The 16363-nt window shown below is 48.9% G+C and overlaps 1 protein-coding gene across 1 annotated transcript in view; it reads right to left on the minus strand.

The window, feature by feature from the left end:
* SNX21 (sorting nexin family member 21) overlaps positions 1-11333 on the minus strand; it is an 85474-nt gene extending 74141 nt beyond the window's left edge. The window contains exon 1 of the mRNA XM_085619382.1: positions 10883-11333. Coding sequence (XP_085475508.1) covers positions 10883-10983 — 101 coding nt within the window. The 5' untranslated portion in view covers positions 10984-11333. The remainder of the gene's footprint in view (positions 1-10882) is intronic.
* Positions 11334-16363: the final 5030 nt, after the last annotated feature.

A 16363-nucleotide genomic window follows, 5' to 3' on the forward strand; every position in this document is an offset into this window, starting at 1 on the left:
TACGCCGTCCAGCCTTCCAAGGAGCGGGCCCACTGAAATGGGCTGAACTGGTCCTGGTGTCATTTTCAGACCAGACCCCGGGACATGTTCAGCTGCTCCTGCACGTTGTCTGCGTTCCATTCCCAGCATCAGGGTGCAGGCAATGAGGGGCTTTTGTTATTGTCTCTCCAGTTAGGCCAAATATAAAGGCGGACGTAAGGGGCCATCAGGCCTCCTTTTGTTGCTGTGTCCTGGCTGGGCGTGGTCTGGTGCCTCACACTTCCATTCAAATGCAACCGAGAAGAAACAAATGCACATAGCTTGTCGTATCACTCCACAGGTACTCAGGTATTTAGGAGAGTCATGCTAGTGACTTTGTTCAGTCCCCTGAACAGACCAACATTTTTACAGTGCATACATATGTCTGCTATCTGCATGCACTGTAAAAATGTTAGATGTGTTGGTCTGTCCCAGTATTTACACAAATAAGAATTTAAATCCCACTATTTTATTTCTTTTATAGCGCTACTCATCCAAATGCAGGGTGTCAGAGCGCTTTACATCCAGTGGCCGAAGTGGGCGGGATCAGAAGGGCACGGCGTGCCCCTACTTCTCTAATTATAAGAATTCCGTTCCCCAACTTTTTTATTTTGAAAATGCGTCCCAGGATGCAATAAATCACCATCGCCTATACATAAAGCTGTGCGTTCCAGGCGTTCATGACGGGCGGGCGGCAGAGAAGTAACAGGACTCTGTCTTTTCCTTCTTGCCCAGAGAAGACAAAGACAGTGTCCAGTTCGGCTCTGCCGTTTCAGCTGCCCCCCCCTCTTTTCTTCTTCCCTTCTTCCCTCTCTGTCTGTCTAGCAGTTCTTCTCTTACTGAAAACCGTGAGTTCAAGACAGAGTTGAGGAAGGCGGGGCCGGCATCGGCCCCGTCGCCATTATGGTGGTCGGCCGTGCCCCCGTCTCTCTCAAGTCCCGTAGCACCGCATTGGTCGGAGGATCGTGCCCCGGAAGTGATTGGATCACTTCCGGGTCATGGAAGGCTCCTCCGCGCCCCGGAAGTGATCTGATCACTTCCGGGTCACGGGTGATCCTTGCCTGGAACCAGTTCCAACTGGTGACTGGTCACCCCTTTAAAGCCGCGGGGAGCGTGAAGTGCAGTCTCTTTGCACTCCGCTCCCCTCAGAAGCACACCCGTCGCGTGTGCCCCCTCCCTCGGGAGGGTTTTCTAACCTTTTTTCCTTTGTCCTTACAGTTTCGTCGGATACGGACTCGCCGGACTTCTGGGTCTCCGTTGTTCAATTTTATCTCCTGCCTGCAGGTTGCCCGGCGACGAGCGGGAGAGCGGATCCGGCCGCCATTGCTGTAGCAGAGCAGATCGGAGGGTGCTTGAGGCAGCGCATCGGAGATTTCATCCAGCGGGACTCGGGGGGGAGAATCGTGGGAGTCATTGAGTGAGCGTCTGGCGTGGTGCACATCGGGAAGACGCCCGGGGAGTCGTCTTTCGAGAGGGCCTGCCGTCACGGAGCGGATCAGAGGGTGCCTGAGGACACGTACAGGGCCTGCATCCCGGCGCTGCTAGGAGCCAAGCGGGTTGGAGCCTATTGCTCACCTGCCTTGCTGGGCTAGCCAGTAGTGAGGCTCTGGTGTCGTGGGTGCTGTGGCCAGTCGTGTTTCCTCCTACAACAAGTGGTAACGTTTTCGGAGTAGGGTTACCATGCCCCCAAAGGTTAAGCGCGGCGAGCGGCGTCCTAATATTACAATGGTGTTAGACGCTCTGATGAGGAAGATTGGGGAGATGGATAGCACCATGACACAGCTGGCAGACAGGCTGGATGCGCAGGATGGGTCTTCAGGGAGGTCATGTAGGGACGCTCTACCCCCTAGAGAAGCTTTCCCGCCCTTGCCAAAAAAGAACAGGGCAAAGAAAGGATCGCAGGTTGTCCCTGGGAGCCAGCTCTGCCTGTAGTGCCCGCGTCCCCCAACCCACCGGCAAGCGAGCCTTCACCCGTAGATCCGGTAGGGGTGCCAGGTCCCGTGGTCCCTGCACTAATTCCGGTACCTCCGGTGCACCCTGTTTTGCCACCAGCACCAGTACATCCTAGCATCACAGCGGTGGTAACGGTGCCAGGGGTGCCCAACATTTCTCTAAGTGTTCCAACCGCACCCGGGGGGGTACCAACGCCTTCGATTGATTTTGTCTCCAGCCTAGCAGCCGTGCTTCCCTGGCTTGGGGGCATGGGGTTGAACTTGAGTGCGGCAGGTGTTGCCGGGGCGGACGCATTGGAAAAGGCAAGACAGCTAATCGACCAAAGCAAGCTTAAAGAAGTTCCATTGGTTGTGATCCCCAAAGACACTGCAGGAATTTCGCATGGTAAGCCGCAGACATTGCCATTGTTAGGTGCGGGTGAATCGCGCACATCGTATGAATCATTGTCCCGCCATTTGTCGCAGGAGGTTAAGGAGAGGATTTGGAAGGGGACATACATTGACATTTTTTAACTCTTAATAGATGATGTTGAGAGGGAAGAGATGAGGAAGAAAAAAGATTATTTGCCCGCGCGTGATTGGGCGAACGAAATGCAGAAGTACAGGGTAGAGGAGAACATCAGGCATTGGATGCTGGCGTTCAATATTTACATGGCTGTGATGACAGAGCGTTTGCCGGAAGAGGCGCCCGCAATGGCTTGTTATCTGTCCAGGATCAGCACGGCGCAGGCAATGAAGGGGGGCACAGGGTAGTTGGAATATGACAAGAAATTCAGGCGAATCAGGGCATCCGATCCTACTCTAAGATGGAATCAGGTGGAGGGGATAGCCTGGTTAGATCACTTGGGCGGTCTGGCAGCAGAGCCTGCAAAGGACGCGCCAAGGCCGCAGCCCTTTCGGTCGTTCCCCTCATCTGCACCAGGTGGGGGGGCTGGGAAGAAGGGATGTTGTTGGGATTTCAATAGGCGCACCTGCGATAAGCCTCCAGGGACATGCAGATTCAAACATGTGTGTAGTTTCTGTGGCAACTCAGGGCATCCCGAAGCCAAATGTCTTAAAAAACAGAGGGAGAGGGGGGGCAAAAAATTGGATTGAAGGTGGGTTCAGTAAGGCTAGGTCCCCGATTCTTCTGCATGCAATGACACCCTGGTTAAACAGATACAAATGCACGTCCACGCCGAGGATGCTGGTGGAAGGTTTCAGGGAGGGGTTTAGAATCCCAGTGGCGGATTTTGTGGGTCCATCCTTTTGCAGGAACCAATTGTCGGTCACTCAGAACAATAGGGTAGCTGCGGCAAAAAATTGGAGAAAGAATGTAGGTTGGGCAGAGTGGTGGGCCGTTCGACAAGATTCCTGTGCATAACTTTGTGTGTTCTCTGCTGGGGGTGGTCCCAAAGAAAGAACCAGGGGAATTCAGGTTGATCCACAATTTATCAGCTCCAAGGGGGCAGTCGGTAAATTACTCCATTGATGAGGAATTCTGCTCTGTGCGTTATGCATCTGTTGATCAGGCAATTGAACTCTTGAGGGGTTTGGGCCCAGGGGCGCTGATGGCTAAATCAGACATAGAATCTGCTTTCAGGCTGCTACCCGTCCACCCGAGCGATTTCCACCTACTCGGTTTCCAGTTCGAGGGCAAGTTCTTCATGGACATGTGCATGCCTATGGGGTGTTCTGTGTCTTGCGCACCTTCCTAGAATGGTCTTTCAGACAGGCGATGGGGCATAGACATGTGCTGCATTACCTTGATGACTTCCTTTTTCTGGGGCCACCGGGGAGCACGGTGTGCGAGCAGGCGCTGGAGCAATTTTGTGCATTGATGAAGAGTTTTGGGGTACCACTGGCACAGGGAAAAACCGTGGGACTAGCCGCGGTCATAGAATTTCTGGGGATCGAGCTAGATTCTATCGTGGGGTGCTCACGGCTCCCCAAGGATAAGGTGAAAAGGTTTGGAGACTCACTGAGGCAATGCTTAGTAACAAAAAGGGTAATGTTACATCAGTTGCAGCAAATGGTGGGTCAACTGAACTTTGCATTGCGTATCATACCAATGGCACGCCCATTTTCTAAATCCATTGCGCAAGCAATGTCTGGCCTAAAGCAGAAGCAACATCACACCAGACTGAGCGAAGAGGTCAAGCAGGATATGCGTATTTGGTTGGCATTTCTGTGGGATTTCAATGGCTCTGTCCTGTGGCCCGGCCCAATCACCTCCATTGCAGAGTTGGGATTAATGACAGACTCCGCGGGCAGTGAGGGGTTCGGCGCCATACTGGCCACTCAGTGGGTGGCACAGCGTTGGCCGGCATGGTGGATTGACGCTGGACTCACGGCGAACATTGGTTTCCTTGAATTGTTCCCCATCTGGGTGGCATTGCTCGTCTGGCCGGAACAACTGGGAAACAAAGCAGTTGTTTTCTGGTCTGACAACATGACAGTAGTTGAGTGCATAAACAGTCAGTCGGCAAAGTGTAAAATGATCCTACGTTTGATCAAGGAGATAGTTTTGAAATGCATGCAGTTAAACTTACAGTTTAGGGCAAAACATGTCCCGGGGGTATTGAATCACGCCGCTGACGTATTGTCTCGTTTTAAGATGCAGGTTTTCAGATCGCATCTCCCGAGAGCAGCACCACACCCAACGCCTTTCCCCGAACAGCTTTGGCAGATTGGTGCCCCCACTTAACGGACTTGGTGGCAGCTAGCCTAGCGCCCGGAACAAGGAAGGCATACGAAGGGGCGTTTGGGGCATACTGCAATTTCTTAGGGGGCCAGGGGGAGGGGCACTGGGCGAACTCGGCTATGGTGTGCGCTTACTTGCAAAACTTGCGGGATGAAGGGCGGACAGTGGGGTCAGCTAGGAGACACATGGCAGCCATTTCCATTTTTGCACAAATGAGTGGCAGGCGGGACCCCACTCAGACATTTGTAGTGTGCAAGGCATTAAAAGGTTGGCAGCGCCTACAGGGGTCCACACCTGACACTAGGCGCCCGATAGGTCTTACTACCTTGGCATCAATTTTGGAGGTGCTAGAGCAGACCTGCACTACTGTGATGGAATGTTTATTATTCAATTCAGCTTTCACCTTAGATTTTTATGGTGCCTTTATGGTTGGGGAATTGGTAGCTAAGAATAAAGGGGACCTGGGGGGAGGCCTGCAGCTCAGTGACATACTCTTACATAACGATGCATTGCAGGTTACTATTCGAAGATCCAAGACAGATCAGGAGGGACGGGGGCAGGTAGTCATTTTGCGGCGGGCACCGGGGAACCCTTGCTGCCCGGTGTCACATATGGAGGCGTTTATGCCATACAGACCAATTAACAGGGGGGGGCCGCTGTTAATGCACACGGGAGGGGACCCACTGACCAAATTTCAATTTAAACGGGTCTTGGATATGGCGGTAGGCAGAGCGGGGCTGGACCCCAGTGATTTTGGAACACATTCCTTCAGGATAGGTGCTGCCACCGAGGCAGTCGCACGGGGCCTTGGGGAAGGGGAGGTACAGAAGATTGGGCGGTGGTCCTCCAACTGTTTCAGGCGCTATGTGCGAGTGCATATGTTATGATACTCCCTGACGATGGTACTGATAGCACTATTTTCCTCGTTTTCTTGTCAGTTCCCTTGGCCTGTCACCCAGGAAGAGAGACAGCGACACTTCACCAAGAAGAAGACACAACCAAGACGAAAGTAAATTCTCTTGACGCCAAGTTGGAACGTCATGCGTGTATTTTTGGCCATTCTTATGTCTCCCGTTTAAGTAACTTTTTTATTGCAGGAAATGGGGCAGCGCGCGCAAAGCGGTTAGGTTTCAGGGTCTCCTTTTTTGGGCACGGGGGGCTGCGTTTAGACAGGTTCAGAGAACGGATAGGTCACATGCTTGCTTCCTTAGGCACTCCCCCCGATGCTATCATTTTACATCTTGGTGGTAACGACTTGGTGCACCTAAATAGGAGGATCCTGATTGAGACAGTACTGTCAGAGGCAGCATGGCTGGCCAGGCGCTGCCCAGGTGCTGTTATTGTGTGGTCTCACATGATCCCAAGGCTTCAGTGACGGGGAGGGGAATTGGTGAGGGCTCTCAACCACTCGGTTCAGAGGATCAATAATAAAATAGACAAGCTGTTTAGGACCCCCAGATTACAAGTTATTGCTCATGGGTGCATAAGAGGGAACGTCTGCTACTTGCGGGATGGGGTTCACCTCTCTCGGTTGGGGAACGAGATATTCCTGGGCAACATTTTAGCTTGGCTGGACCAATTTCAAAGGTGAGTATGACCTAGGGCTTGGGGGGGGGCCTAATAGTCGGTCAACTATGCAGGCCTGTGCGGTAAGGTCATCGGTTGGACAGATTAAATTTACAAATCTTTGGGGGCGCCTTATTAAGTGGGGCGCCCAGAGGGGAGGGATATGTGGCTCTCACCAGACTCCAGGGGCAGTTACAACCGGTTGGTTGGAAGGGTGCGGGGCCAAAGGGGGGTTACGCTTTCCATTGGCTGGTTGGCCACCCCGCACGCGGGCGTAAGTAAGCTGCGCTGTCTGCATGGCCCCTTTATGGAGTAAGTCTTGAACGTATGGGGGTTGCCTGGTGGGAAGTACTTCCGGGTCAGCTGGGCCCCCTGCACATGCGCACTCTGGTTAGGGGGCGCTGGACAATTGGCTTAAAGGGGGAGGGGCCAACATTTGACCTTGCCGTAGGCCCAAAGTAATACGCAGAAATGTGATCATCAATATGCATAGACTAGGATAGGAACATTATGTATTAGAGTTTTGTTAAAGCTAGGAATAAGTCAAATGTACCAAATCCTGTCTTGTCATTTCTGCGTAATTGTATATTTGTTTTCAAATATGTTTGTTTTTGTTAATAAATACGATAGGGGGTCTACGACCCCCTATTCCAAACAAATGTTTGCCTTGGTTTCTGTCACAGCCAAAGGGGAGGAGGGGGCGGTAGGCCGTACCGGAGCATATTCACTCTCTTTCCTCTCCTTTCTTTTATTTTCTTCCCTGTGGAATGGATCCAAAAAAAGAAAAACTCTTTTGCAGGAAATGTTGTATTTTTCTGACATTTTAATTCCAAAGTGCAGCATCGGTAATAAAAGATTAAAAATATGAAAAATAAGTAAATAAAGTAAGACCAAGTGGAAACAAACTGGCCAGATTGATTTTATTCACACCCAAACAAATAGGCTCCACTTTTACAGAGTTTGCCAGTGAAGCGCTATTTTTTTGTTTTCTTGTCTTTGTTTACCCTACTCTTGGAACTAGTGCACCAATCCTGGAGGTACTACAATGCATGGGTTGGAAAACAAAATGTGTACTGCGGCTCTGCGTTCAGGGATGTGGCCTTTTTACCATACGATTTGTAAGGATATAAGCAATGGACATTGAAATGGGACCATTCAGGGCCCTATAGTCATGTCCTTAACTTTTCAGGCAAAAGCACTCACTGATTTCTGAATAGTGAGTGTAAAAGAGTTGAGGTAACCATGTTGTTCCTGCTTACATTTCACATGGTTTGCTAAATTTTGCATTCCCTATGAGTGTTTGCTTTCTCCAGGATGATGTTACTTTTTTTTCTGTCGGCTGCAAATTGCTCTTATCTAGTGCGTAATTTAAATTGAACCGCATCCAGGTGTTTATAGCTGGCAACAATTGGGTTGTAGTTGAAGGCAGTCTGAGTTTTTCTCAGTGGGGCAGTTTGGTGTTCAGTGGGGGAGAGGATATGGCACTATGCCCAGAGCTGCCGAATTTGGAACTGGGGAACCAGGTTCAGCCTTAATGACCAGACCACCAGACCACTGTTATGAGGGAACACAATCCCATGCTAGACCTAAGAAGGCTTCGTAAGACCTTAAAAGCCCTGGTGTCTTAGCATCAGCAGGTGGACCCTAGCAGTGGCAAGTGTGGGTTAACCTTCAAGGCTTGTCCACCACAATCCATATTGAAGTTCACCTCCAGTCTTGCGGGCAGGCCTATGAAGCAGCACACCCTAGAACAACAGTGACTCTGTCACTGAGGTCCAGGACCCTTGAGAAGGGTCTGCTCTAGGGTAGTGCAAACGGTGTGACCGCACCGGGTGCTGACTTTGGGTGGAGGCATTATGTTTGCAAGTATATTATGGTTAAAAGTGCTTGCTTCCTCCTTCCTGGCCTCCAGCAATTTTCAGCAACTATAAAAATGTCAAGAAGACGCTTGTGATTAATGTTCTTCCTAGAGAGAGATCGGAATTTTGTCTAGTGGAAGTTTTGACTCATGGAAAGGTAACTCAGTGGGTGAATGTGCCTGCTGCAAAGAACATGTACCATGCAGATCACAAAGTGCACATAATGTAAATAGGTCAGTGTGTTACTGCTTCTGTCAGAGAGATCCTTTTGTTGCTTGCAGTTTATAAGTTAAAATCCTAACATAGAACAGTGAGCTATTAACTGCAATCTAAGAGCTGCATACAAACTGCAAGGTATATATTAGTGTGTTATGTTTTTCCCCCCAGTCTTTGATTATCCTAATGTTGCAAAAAGTGTTCTTTTGGACAGAAATCAAAGCTGATTATTAAAGAGAACCCCCAACCATGGTATTACATTTTAAAATCTGAGTTTGTGTTTCTCAAGACCAATCACTATTAAACTATACGGCCTAGTAGTATGGTTGTCATGTGACGCCTACACCTTGTAGTCCTTAGTCTTATGTAACATTTTCTATACAGTGATTTACACACATATTGACTGTCTCTGTGTAATGTGTGTGATGTAAAGTGCTCTGACACCCTACAATGGTATATGGTATAAGTGGCTCTGTAAATAAAATTAAATGCATCTGAGAGAGAGTGTGGTTATGGAGACTTGAGGGGCACTGTTAAAGGGTGGTAGTGTGGGAATCCATGGCAGAGGTGGTCATTGGGGGGGCACTAACAAACATTAATGCACAGGGCACCACTAGTGCTAAGGCTGCACACTTCACAGTCCCTCTGCTTCATTCACAAGCACTTTTAACATGTGCTACCTGCTGTGGGGCCACTGGAATTAATTATGCAGCAAAGGAGGACAAAATTATGCTGCAGTGTTGACTAAATTATGCATTAAAAAAAGGCTGCAGCGTAATGCAGGATATTTTCTGATATTTTATTATTTTGACATGTGTACACATACTAACAGTCTCTGGAAAGATTTTGCCTTATTAGTACCAGTACAAATGCAGCAGTTAGAAAGGTGATCAGTCAACCTTTGCAATAGGCCATCCACTCCGCGGCAATACAAGTCACATTTTTTATTAACTTTTAATACGTTTGAGCTACAAACAATGTATTAGTTTAAATGGTCAGATCATGCAGCAGATCTTGCATTATGAGGCAAATATGTCAGAACCATAATTATATAGAAAACATTTGCAAACTAGGATATTTTGCCATCCATGTTTGAACTGCTGTTGTGGAAAAAGGGAGAAGTGCTGATGACAGAAACTCCATAGCTCGGAGACAAATGGCTTGTGCGTCCACATTTTATCGTATTTGGGACATTCTGTGATTAAAAGCATATCCCACTTTGTGAATGTATTTTATTGTCAATAACTCATTATAACCTTAAATAATTATGTGTATCCATTGTTTGATTAAACTGGGCAGTGAAATGCCAAACAGATACTAAAAATTGGGATGTTTGCGCATTCTGGCCACACCTCTGGCTCCGCCCACTGATCCAATCCTTGGGTTATTCCCGCCCTCTGATTCTCCGCCCACAGTTCCCCTACTTTTTTTCCCCCACTTCGCCCACTGTTTACATCACATGTAAATATTATATATTGACAATAAACCAGTGTGTAAATCAATGTACCATGTGTTATGTGAGACAGTGAGTGTTACAAGGTGTAGGAGTCAGAGGTCCTTCATAGCTTATTGTGCTATATTAAGAGGATTACAATTTATGAACTGCAAGTAACAAAAGGATTTCTATGTTAAAATCAGTAACCCACTTAACCTATCTATATGAAATACAAATCTCTCATCTGCATTTTACACGATGTGCTTAGCAGGAGACACATTAACCCTCTGTGCTACTTTGATTCCAGGCTGGCTCCAGACAAAACACAGATCTCTCACACAAACACATTAACCCCCAGAGTAATTTTACCATTATTATTGTTCCCTGAGATTTACTGGGCACAGAAAGATCTCTGCAGCAGGTAATCCCATAAGATATTTGAAATGCCATATGTCTCCTTGTTGCCAATTTATTTGTGGCAGTGTTTACAAAAAAATGTATGAGTCGAGGCCCAGCTTTTGTGTCGGGTTGCAACACTTTTTTTGGCACACCACCGACACAAAATCTAATGTGTTAAATTATGAAATGCGCTAAAATGTATTCACGATAGACCTGCTAAATATATGTGTGAGAGCTTAATATATGATGTCACTTCTTGAGAGGTCACTTCCTGTGAAGCCACTGCATGTCACCCGCTGTGACTTCATGCACTTTGACATCACGCACCATGATGTCACTTGCATACCGCTTAACGTGGTTAATCCTCTCACTTCTCTTTTTTAGGACTTGCGCCCTGCTTGGATTTGATACAACTATTCATATACTTGCGAGGAATGACAATCAAGGACAGTGGTCCGGGATCACACAGAGTGTCCGCTGAGGAGCCAGGCCTCAAACTCTTGAAATCCCAGACCCAACGTCTCAGCTGAGGAAGATAGAAAATACCACGGTCCTGCTTCATTTACACACACCTGAGCATGGCCAGCAGTAAGATGCATGCCCCTACCCAGGCGGAAGAGCCAGTCTGCCCCTCCCACCCTGCACAAAGGAAGCCATGGCTATTTGGCACATCCCCCGTTGTGCGCCACGCGCCCAGGCAGCTGCCTTAGAGGCGGCCCAGCACATAGAGAGTAAAGCGTACGGTTGTACTCACCCGGCCTGCCTGTCCTTGATACAGATGTAGGTCCGCCGCTCGAAGCCCTGCCTCCTGGCCCCTGCCCGTACCCTCCGGCCACATCCTGCCTCGGTGGCCATCCTGTGCGGGTGCACCTGCTGAGTGTGGAGTGTGGGGCCTTCCAGCAGGCATACGTCGGACGGGGCTCTCCCGGTGAAAGCTGCAGGCCCAATGGGTGCCTTCCGCCCACCGGGCCGCTGGTGAGTCACGGGGTACTCCCACACCAGGAATGAGGCTCTTGCCACATCTCACCGCATACGTACTCCGAGCATTCCTGTGGTAACTCCGCCGTCCTGACCCACTTACAGAGAGAGCGCCCTTGGGAGGCACGGGTCCAACCATTGTGCGACTGGGGAAAAAGGGGGTGTTTCATTTAAGTGCAGCAGCGTTCCTCTCTGTCCTCAGTCTGAGCACACCCTGGCACGCTGTAGATTCAGTCTTCGCACAAGTGGCAATTCCCTTTAGAGATGCTGCACCTGCTGGGATTTCCCTGTATGTTTCATCCACGCCTCTTGGAAATGACATGTTTAAATCACGCACCTTCATAGGAAATGATCATATGTTTTGTGAACTGAATTATTGCCGAGTTGAGTGCCCTTGTCCCAGGATTGGTACTCGCCTAGCGCCAAAATCTTTTATTGGGTGAACACTGCGCTTTATAAATGCCACTATTTCTGTGCAGAAACCTCCGAAGGGCATTATGGGTACCCTGTATACTTCTCATTAGGGCTGTACGGTTATTTTTCCACCTTTAAAGACACATCACTTCCTCTTCCTATTTTGTTTGAAGGCGGTGCCACGCACTCCGACTGCCCATTCAGTGTGTAAATACATGTCAGCGCCGAGTACCACGCTTGCATTTGTGGGAAATTCCAATTTAAATTTAGAAATTCCTCGAATGAGTAATTTCCAGATTTGCACACTGGGGAATAGCAATAGCTAAAGTTATGTGCGCGTGGGAAAGTCTTTGTTCTGTACAAGGATGTTGGAGATTTTATAAACACACTGCCTACGTGTACCTGTCATATAATAATAACTTTTATTTAGTACTTCCGACTACACGTCTGCCCTTTCTAAGCGCTGCAAATAACACATGCTGCGATTGCTTAGCTCAAGAGTAATGGGACATAGTTTTCCGACCTCGGAAGGATAAAAGGCCAAAGGGGGGCATATTAACAAGAAATTGCGATAATGCTCACAAAGCGCGATAAGCGCTTTTACTCCTATCGCCGGCTATCGCTGGATTTCATCGCCGAGTCAGCGCGGTATTACCAACGCGTTTCCCAAAGTCGATATGAAATCCAGCTATAGCGGCTATAGGCACCAATATCGCGGGAAATACAGCGATAATTCATGAGCGCAAGTGAAAAGCTTGTTAATATGGGAGTGTGGATTTAGTATGTCAATCCACCTCCCATGTTACACATGCTTAAGTCAAGTTTTGAGCAGACGTTAGCATCCTGCGAATTCCGCGGTTAGCGGCAGTTTTGATATCCCTCCTCAAGTCCAGGGCCGCCTTGTAAATACAGCGCTGGTGTGGTAGCGCCATCTTCCATTTTGTATTATCATATGAACGCCTACTTTGTCTCTGAGAATGCCTACTTTGCAACTCATTAGAGATGCGAGGCGAGGCGTTAGGAATCCGGCTGCTAACATGCGCTAATGCATGTTAGCGCCGCCTAGTAAATAGGGCGATGTAATTTTTGCCGCTTTTTTGGCTTTTAAAGCCAAAAAAGCGGCGAAATGGTCCTTGATAATATGCCCCCAGATCTCCTGCTTGACGTAACCTGCTGAAGTCACCTGCTCAACGCAGATATACAAGCCCTGAATTCTGTTCAATCGATGTTACAAAGGATGGAGTTTGTCAGCGGCATTTTAACATTTGAAACAGGGTACTTTATGGGCACTATACTGTATCCTATTTACTAGAGATTTTGTGAGCTGCAACATATTCATATCTGTGGTCTGCTCATTCTGGTGGCCCTGGGCACACGTCATGCCATGCTGCATATTAGATAAGATAACTTTTATTGCATGATTACTAAAAACCATTGCAAATGTAAAGCAATATGTCAAAAAAGTACAATATGATAAGACCCTATTTTAAAATACACTTTGATAAAACAATAATCGCTGAGTTGTTTAAAGTTCGAGCCCTTGTACGCCTGGTAACTTGTGCCGGCCCATAATTATTGGTTTTGCAAGTGCTCTGTTAAACGCTTTAAGATTATTGCTTTTTGTACATTACAGATAGTGCAGGCGCTTGGACGCTGGATATCTCCCAGTGGGTGAGACGAGCAGGTACACATTCTATCCGGTCCTGGCACCAAGGTAGGTAGAGCTTAGGTGAATCATAAGATGGCCCTACCAAGTGTCTCCCAGTTAGAAGTTAACATTTTTTCTGCTTCGTCTAGAAATTGGACAAGGCGGCAGGTTAATTGGAGATTCTCACCCTCAAAGCATGCCTAAACTGCCTGCCTACATGTTCTTATTCCCTTGCTGCATATTAGAAGTTTGGGAGATTTTCCGAACGGCCTGTGCGCTTGAAAAGGCAGAGTGGTTTCCAGGCATAGGAGTCAGTGTATAAAGGAAGTTTTCTATGGCGCCACCTGCTGGGGAAGCAGTGTAAAGGAAGTTGTCTATGGCGCCACCTACTGGGGATGCAGTGTAAAATAAGTTGTCTATGGCGCCACTTGCTGGTGATGCAGGGTAAAGGACGTCTATGGCGCCACCAGCTGGGGATGCAGTGTAAAGGAAGTTGTCTATGGCGCCACTTGCTGGTGATGCAGGGTAAAGGAAGTTGTCTATGGCGCCACCAGCTGGGGATGCAGTGTAAAGGAAGTTGTCTATGGCGCCACTTGCTGGTGATGCAGGGTAAAGGAAGTTGTCTATGGCGCCACCAGCTGGGGATGCAGTGTAAAGGAAGTTGTCTATGGCGCCACTTGCTGGTGATGCAGGGTAAAGGAAGTTGTCTATGGCGCCACCGGCTGGGGATGTAGTGTAAAGGAAGTTGTCTATGGCGCCACCAACTGGGGAATCAGGGTAAAGGAAGTAGTTTATGGCGCCACCTGCTGGAGATGCAGTGTAAAATAAGTTGTCTATGGCGCCACCTGCTGTGGGTGTCACGGAAAAATAAGCAATGAGGACGCAGTAGTTCTGGGTTTAAAACAACAGCGCATGCAAACAAAGGCATGCAGAAAAGATGTAATCATACAATCACTTTAAAGGCTGGCATACTGTACTTGCCAGTGCTTGGTGGTGTTGGCGTTGCTGCTGTGGTATTGGTGGTATTGGTCGAGGTGATGTTGTTGCTGGTGGCACTGCTGGTGGTGATATATGTGGTATTGATGGTTGTGAGAAGTTTGCCTGGTATATGCTGTTCACTAGTTAAAGTGACCACCTTGTACCATGCCAAGCAACCCTTAAGGTGTGTTTGTAAGTCAACCTTTTCGGACTAGCTGCCATAGTGGTAGCATAGGCTAAGCAGTCTTTGAGGCTAAACTCGTTAAAGGGTGTTAAGCAAGCTGTTTTACCATATGTAACCCCCCTTTATACCAATGAAAGGACACCACACAGATATATATTCAAAATATATATGTATCTATTACTCAAAGTATCCCCTAGACTCTTTATGAGCACAGGAGCACAAATCGTTAAACAAGACAATGTTATAATATACAGAAGTTGCACTTTATATGGATAGGCCCTGGTGGCCGATCAAACCATATACTAAAATAGTGGTATAAGTACCACGAACAGGAAAGGGAAAAGGCCTAGGGCCTCTAGAATCTCTGGGCCTACAAGGAGCTAACTTCAGTTAGTGACCAGGAGGTCCACGGGTCGCGTGTGCAGTGAGGAAAGTTACACGCGTGCTCCCATAGGTTTTCAATGGGTGCGTAAAAGTTCAAAAGTTACTGCTAGAAGGGTCTTCTGGATGGACTACGAATTTAAGATTCAAAACACAGACACTAGAGATGTTTCTCTACACTTGGGCACCGGAGTGCCAGCTTTACCTCACCCACAGGAAGCGGGTGCATAGGTCTCGAAGAGCGTCGGGTTTCTTCTATCGATTCAATGGAGCCTGATGACAAAGATGCTGCAGGCGGTCGGTCCAGAAGAGATGCGGTGGATCCAAGAGTGGATCGGAGTTGTAGAAGACCTGAAAGCAGAGGGGACAGTGTTCACAGTCACTAGCCAGTGACCGGCGTGGCACCAGGTAGGTACCAGGCGATGTCGGGTGCAAACGGGTGATGAGGTGTAGCTTGTCTCCGCAGCCACGTGGTCCCTGAAGGTCAACGACATCCAGGAGTAGGTTCACGAGCTGTCGCACGCAGGCTCTCGCTGTCGGCCGTGTCGGCAACTCGAAGGAGGCAAACAAGCCTTGGTAAAAGCAGAAGTTGTGAAGAATGAAAAAAGCTGATTACTCTGACCAGCAAGGTCAGAGGGGCTGCTCCTTTGGAGGGAAGCAGGGGCCAGTCTGGAGCAACCAGACCAGCATTGTAGTTTTCAAACAAGGTCGCCAAAATGGCCACTAGCCAACGGGCCAGGGACCGGGCAGGCGCGTCAAGATGCAAAGTGCAGAGGGGCCCCACGCAGATCGTGGAGATGCTGGAGGGCTCACCTTTGGTGCAGATGCTGCTCGGATGTTGGGCTTCTCAGGACCCAAAGCACAACTTGGAGGGAGCCTCTGTTGTCGCGCTTGCAGCTTGTCATCGGTCTTTCAAGATGGCTGGCTCCACGTGTCTCGGTGCCTCCACGGGTTCCTTCTTTGCAGGGACTGTGGATCGGGCAGTGAGAGGTCTGGAGGTCCAGGTCTTGTCAGGCTCTGGGCTCGGGCTCCAGCGGGAGGCGGCGGCAAAGCAGACGTCGAATGGCTGGTTGGTGCTTGCGTTAGCAAGATGATCACTCCCTGACCATAGGGGAGATTTCCTTCTGTCCTCTGTGCAGCAGAGCGTCGAAGTTACCGTCTTCTTCTTATAGTTAAGTTGATTCCAGGATGTCTGAAGTCTTAGGACACAGCTCCTACCTTTAAGCGGATTCTAGGGGCCGGACTACCTGCTAGGTCCCTCCCTAAGGTTGGGACCAGGAAGGGGGGTGGTTACACCCCCAATCCTTTGTCCAGCTCGCCCCAGGTCTGGGGCTGGTGTGCCCCAGGACCGGTTTGAACTGGCATATGCATAGAGGCTCCTTGTGAGCCTCAGGCATGTCTGATTCCTTTCAAGCCCTACCTGACCAATACACAAAATCCTGTCTGGGGTGGTGCTCGCACCTCCCCTGGCAGGAAACCCTTTGTCCACGTCTCCCAAGCTGGAAGGACTCCCAGCAGCAGGAGGGCAGACTTGTGTCTGTGGTGGCAGCATCCATTTTGTGGAGCTGAGGCTATGTCTGATTTTACCCGGGTTTCAGGTACTGTACATGTCGTGTCCCTCTAGAAGGGTGGAATGCTAACCCCGTCGCCAG

This window comes from Triturus cristatus, chromosome 7 (genome assembly GCF_964204655.1).
Source record: "Triturus cristatus chromosome 7, aTriCri1.1, whole genome shotgun sequence".
NCBI classification, from domain to species: domain Eukaryota; kingdom Metazoa; phylum Chordata; class Amphibia; order Caudata; family Salamandridae; genus Triturus; species Triturus cristatus.